Below are 6,021 nucleotides of genomic sequence, written 5' to 3'. Positions count from 1 at the left end.
TTCGTTGGGCGGGAAAATGTTCCTTTCTCATGTGAACCCAAACCCAATCACCCGGTTCGAAGATAACTCTTTTACGACCCTTGTTCGCCTTTCGAGTATAACTTTCAGTTTTTGCTTCAATGTTGGCTCGAACTTTCCGATGTAACTCCTTTACATATTCGGCCTTTTTTCTAGCATTTGCATGGATAAGTTGATCATTAGGCAAAGACACTAAATCTAAAGGAGTTAACGGGTTAAATCCATAAACGATTTTAAAAGGAGAGTGTTTGGTTGCCGAATGAACGGATCGGTTATCACGCAAATTCAATATCGTGAGACACTCTTCCCATGTCTTGAGATTTTTTCGTATGATGGCTCGTAACAAAGTTGATAGCACTTTCGGTTGACCACTTCCGTTTGTCTATCTGTTTGGGGTGGCAAGTGGTTAAAACAAGAACTTAGTTCCGAGCTTTCCCAAAGCGATCTCCAAAATGGCTCAAAACTTCAGCATCTCGATCGAAACAATCGTCCTCGGGATGCCATGCAAACGAACAATTTCCTTAAAGAAAAGATTAGCAATGTGAATGGCATCATCAGTTTCTGAACAAGAAATAAAATGAGACATTTTTGAGAAACGATCAACAACAACAAAAATAGAGTCCTTCCCCGTCTTAGTCCTAGGCAATCCAAGGACAAAATCCATAGAGATGTCCTCCCAAGGTGCGTCAGGGTATAGGGAGTGGCGTATACAACCCGTGTGGCTTAATCTTGGATTTGGCCTTCTTGCACGTCACACATCGCACACACTCGTTCGACGTCCTTTTCATTTTCGCCAATAAAAATGCTCTTGGAGGGTTGCTAATGTTTTTCCAATTTGAAATGGCCCATAAGGCCTCCGCTATGCACCTCATGTACTAATAGGTCTCGTACGGAACTCCGCGGCACACATAATTTTCCTTCTCTAAAAAGAAATCCGTCACTCCTATAAAACTTATCAATAGCAACACTTTCACAAGCAACAAACATTTCTCCAAAATCATCATCAGCAGGATATAAATCTTTTAACAATGCAAAACCAAGCAGTTTAGAATCCAAATACGACAAAAGGGTATACCTTCTTGAAAGAGCGTCAGCTACGATATTTTCCTTACCCTTTTTATATTTAATGACATAGGGAAATGACTCCAAATACTCCACCCACTTAGCATGACGTTTGTTTAATTTGTGTTGTCCTTTAATGTGCTTTAATGCTTCATGATCCGAATGGATCACGAACTCCTTTGGCCACAAATAATGTTGCCAAGTCTTGAGAGCGCGGATAAGTGCATACATCTCCTTGTCATAAACGGGGTAGTTTAGCACAGCACCATTCAACTTTTCACTAAAGTAAGCGATCGGTCTCCCATCCTGAGTCAACACGGCACCTATTCCAACACCTGAGGCATCACACTCAATTTCAAATGTCTTAGAAAAATCAGGCAATGCTAATAATGGAGCTTTAGTAAGACAATTTTTAATAAGATTAAAAGAATTTTCTTGTTCTTTGCCCCAATGAAAAGTCGAATTCTTCTTGATAGGGCTTGTCAACGGTGCGGCCAACGTGCTAAAGTTAGGTACAAATCGCCTATAGAAACTTGCTAGGCCATGGAAGCTTCGCACTTGGCTTATGCTCATCAGTCTCGGCCATTCTTGAATCGTCTTAATCTTTTCGCTATCTACTTCGAGGCCCTCCGAGCTAACCACAAAACCTAAAAAGATAACTTTGTCAGAACAAAATGTACACTTTTTAAGATTAGCATACAAAGTCTCTTTTCTAAGTACTTCTAAAACAGCTCGCAAATAAATTACATGCTCATCCATCGATTTGCTATAAATGAGGATATCATCGAAATATACAACATAAAACTTACCAATGAAATTTCAGTAAACATAGTTCATAAGTCTCATAAAAGTGCTAGGGCGTTGGTTAAGCGAATGGCATTACCAACCATTCATACAAACCATGTTTCGTTTTAAAAGCGCTTTCCACTCGTCACCTTCTCGCATACGAATCTAGTGGTATCCGCTTTTGAGATCAATTTTAGAAACGACTTTGCACCACTTAACTCATCGAGCATGTCATCCAAGCGCGGTATGGGATGCCTATACTTAATAGTTATTTTATTTACGGTACGACAATCGACACATGCGCGCCGTTCCGTCCTTCTTAGGCACCAACAAAACCGGTACGGCACATGGACTAAGGCTTTCTTGAATGTAGCCCTTTTCCATGAGTTCGTTAACTTGACGTTGAAGCTCTTTGGTCTCTTCAGGATTGGTTCGGTATGCTGGTCGGTTCAGAATAACGGCTCTAGGCACAAAACCAATTTGGTGCTCGATCCCACAAAGTGGTGGCAAGCCACTTGGCACTTCATTCGGAAAAACGTCTTTGAAATCCTGCAAGAGAGACAAAACAGAAGAAGGGGGATCTCCGGATAAGTCGTTAGTATTAAACAAATTTTCCTTATACATAAGTACAAGGATCGGTTGTCTTGCCAAAAACGCTTTTCAAACATCACTTGCTTTTGCAAAGACATTCAATTTTTCAATCACTTTTTCTTTTTCATCTTTTGCTTTTCTCATTTTTTTTTCATTCTCTTTTTTTGAATTTTCTTTCTTTTTTTTCATTTTTCTTTTCTTTTGTATTTTCGATCTTTTTTTTTTCTCTCATTTGATCTATGAAATTTTTCAGCTTTAGTTGATCCTCGTAAACTTGCTTTGGCGTCAATGGGGCTAAGGTTACATTTCTTCTCAGATGTTTGAAAGAATATCGATTTGAGTAACCATCGTGCATGACTCGACGATCGAATTGCCATGGATGGCCCAATAACAAGTGACCCGCGTGCATTGGAACAACATCGCATAGCACTTCATCGGAATATTTCCCAATGGAAAAGGAGACTAGAACTTGCTTTGTCACTTTTAACTCTCCTCCATCGTTGAGCCATTGAAGTTTGTACGGGGTTGGATGCTTGGTGGTCGGTAGATTTAATTTTTCCACCATGAGAGTGCTCGCCACGTTCGTACAACTTCCTCCACCGGTGATGACGCTACATAGCTTTCCTTGTACTTGACAACGAGTATGGAAGATGTTCTCTCGTTGTTGTTCATCGTCGATGCTTTGGATACTTAGACTTCTTTTAAAAATGAGGAGTTCTCCATCAAGAGCGTGTTCAACTTCTTCATCGTTGTCAGAAACGATTTCGGGCTCGTCTTCAAGTTCTTCCTCCTCTGATTCGATTTCTCCATTTGCACGAACCACCATGACGTTGCGGTTGGGACATTGACTTGCAATATGGCCCCTTCCAAGGCACTTAAAACACTTAATATCTCTTGAACGATTAGCAAATGAATCGGTTGCCTTACCTTTGCTCGTATCGCCCATAGGTTTGTTTGCTTTGGTAGGCAACATTGGCTCTTTGGCACGGCTTGGTGGATTAGTTTTACTCGAACTTTGCCCCCATCTAGTGGTGCTTGGAGTAGGAAAACTTCGAGTGGTACTCTTTCACTTGAGTTGCTTCTCCACCTTAATGGCCATGTGTACCATGTCCACTATCTCAACATAATGTTGGAGTTCCACAATGTTAGCGATATCTCGGTTGAGACCAGCAAGGAATCGTGCCATCGTTGCTTCACAATCTTCTGGGACATCGGCTCGGATCATTGCGATCTCCATCTCTTTGAAATAATCCTCAACACTCTTTGAACCTTGAGTGAGATTTTGAAGCTTTTGATAGAGTTCTCGATGGTAGTAGGAGGGAATGAAACGACGTCTCATCACGGCCTTCATCTCAGCCCAAGTGGATATTGGCCGTTCCCCATTCCTTCTTCGGCTCGTAGTGAGTTGATCCCACCATATCATAGCGTAATCGGAGAATTCTATGGCTGCCAACTGCACCTTTTTGATCTCGGAATGATTATGACAATCAAAAACCAGTTCGATCTTCTTCTCCCATTCCAAGTAGGCTTCCGGATCAGATTTTCCTTGAAAGGATGGAATGGATAGTTTAATGTTTCTTAAGTCGTCATCCATGCGTCTTTGATTCCGATTACCTCGGTTCCGTTGACCTCTTCGTCCTTCACTTATGTTTGATCCTTGATCACTTTCGGCTTCATTCGGATCATATAGGTCATCTTGATTGATTTCCAATTGGTCTCGCCTTCTTTGCGGCCCTTGGGGTGTACGCTCTCGTTGATACCCCAATTCAACTCGATCCAATCGTTCGTTAACGGATTCTAACTCACCTCGGATCATGCGTTGGATTTCTCGTAACAAGGCTTGTTGAGCCAAATCCGGCACTCCACCTCCTCCAGGCGCAATGTTTCGGATTGGTTGCCTTCCACCTCCTTCCGCCATATTTCGTTCAGGACTTTAAGACATGAAAATAAAAAACCTCACAAAAAAACCTCACGAATCTCTCGAAAAGAAAGAATAACACTCCACTCGTGTTTCACTCAAATTTTTTTTTGGCTTTTTCTTTTGATGTAACTCTCACGCCTTTTTCCACTCAATTTCCTCTCGTGATTTCGTAAGCGACTCGTCGTGACCTTATCATAGTTCAATGGGTCGGCTTTAAATGGCTTTACAAGGGATTGATGTTAGGTTACGGGTAGGCTAAAAGAAATAAGAAAGGCTTTAGGCTAAGTGTGGCTTAGAAGATGAATAGAAGAGAATGCCAAACTTACAAACTCGAAACACTTTTTTTTATATCGAATTTTTTTTTCAATTGCGTGAAATTTCACTACGGGGGATATAAAAGATTTTTTTTTACGGATCTTTCACGTTCTTTTCGTCCGCACCTAAACCGTATACAATTTTTTTCTTTCAATTTTTTTTCTTTTGAATTTTTTTTTGTTTTTGTTTTTTTTCAAATTTTTTTTTTCGAACTTTTTTTACGTACCTATTTCAAAATGTCTTCGAATGCTCGTACTTCTCGTTTTAACCAGCTCTGATACCAAATGATACGATCTCGGTTTAGTAGTTGAGTCTGAGTCGTTTGGTTCTCGATCGTAAATGAAGAAGTAGATTAGACGAGAAGGAGTTAGAATATATTTGTGTACAAAGAAGTAAGATAAGTTTGTGCAAAGTTGGATGTGGATTTGGTTTAAGTCGAAATGGTATGAATAGAATGGAAGAGTTCGGTTTAAGATAATTAAGAAATGGTATTTGGTTTTGGTACGTTTTGGTATTTGGGAATTGGTACGAAATGGTATGGAATTGGTATGAAATGGTATGGTATTTGGTACGAATTGGTAATGGTTCAAAGAGGTCAAGAATGAACCAACACTAAAGAAAAGTGTCGACCCGAAACTTATAGACCTAAATGAATTGGAAATGGTTGAAAAGGACCTTGACCCGATACTTAGGAAAGTATGAACCAAAGGTATCAAAGGTGAACGCCACACTCGGGTTTAAGGAGTGATAAGTTCGAAAAGACTCGGAAGACGCCACTAAAAGCTTAGATAAGTCTTACGGGTCTCGAACGAAATTTGAGAGAAAATGCCTCACAATTTTGGCAGCAATTAGCTAATTAAAATGTCAAAAGTTCTTTACAAAGTAAAATTTTAGCTATTTATAAGCAACACCTAAGCTAGCCGAATGGTCACTTATATTCCTTAAAATTAAGCAAATGAATCACTTAAATGAACTAGCTAGATTCTATTTGAACATGGAGCTCCATTAGACACCTTCTAGATGAAGCATTGGACTTAGAAAAACTTGGATGATGCATGGATAGCTAGGTTCGCCAATGGGCATAAATTAGCTCATTTATGTTGTAACTTTTGGTGAAAGGTGACCAGCAATTAAGAGGATAATGAGCAGCCAATTCAAGTGTGAAAGCTCAACGTTGAAGAGTCATGGAGTGTGAACACATGGAACCGAAAAGCCAAGATGCATCCAAAGAAATGTGAAAGGAATTAATCGGCAACTTTGGAGTTGGAAACATTAGCTCCTTGGCGAATAGTCACCTAGGAATGTTGAATTAAGCTCACCAATTTGAT

The 6,021-nt window shown here is 40.0% G+C and overlaps 1 protein-coding gene across 1 annotated transcript; it reads right to left on the bottom strand.

The window, feature by feature from the left end:
• Positions 1–837: 837 nt before the first annotated feature.
• LOC128035479 (uncharacterized) lies at positions 838–3,430 on the bottom strand. The gene is made up of 3 exons (XM_052625225.1): positions 2,762–3,430; positions 2,148–2,415; positions 838–1,727 (listed from the first exon to the last, which is right to left on the bottom strand). Exons 1-3 carry the CDS (start codon positions 3,428–3,430, stop codon positions 838–840), a joined length of 1,827 nt encoding a protein of 608 aa, XP_052481185.1.
• Positions 3,431–6,021: the final 2,591 nt, after the last annotated feature.

Source organism: Gossypium raimondii, chromosome 12, assembly GCF_025698545.1.
Source record: "Gossypium raimondii isolate GPD5lz chromosome 12, ASM2569854v1, whole genome shotgun sequence".
Classification (NCBI taxonomy): domain Eukaryota; kingdom Viridiplantae; phylum Streptophyta; class Magnoliopsida; order Malvales; family Malvaceae; genus Gossypium; species Gossypium raimondii.
The sequence above is the reverse complement of the archived record's forward strand: the minus strand, read 5'-3'. Positions and strand labels throughout refer to the sequence as shown.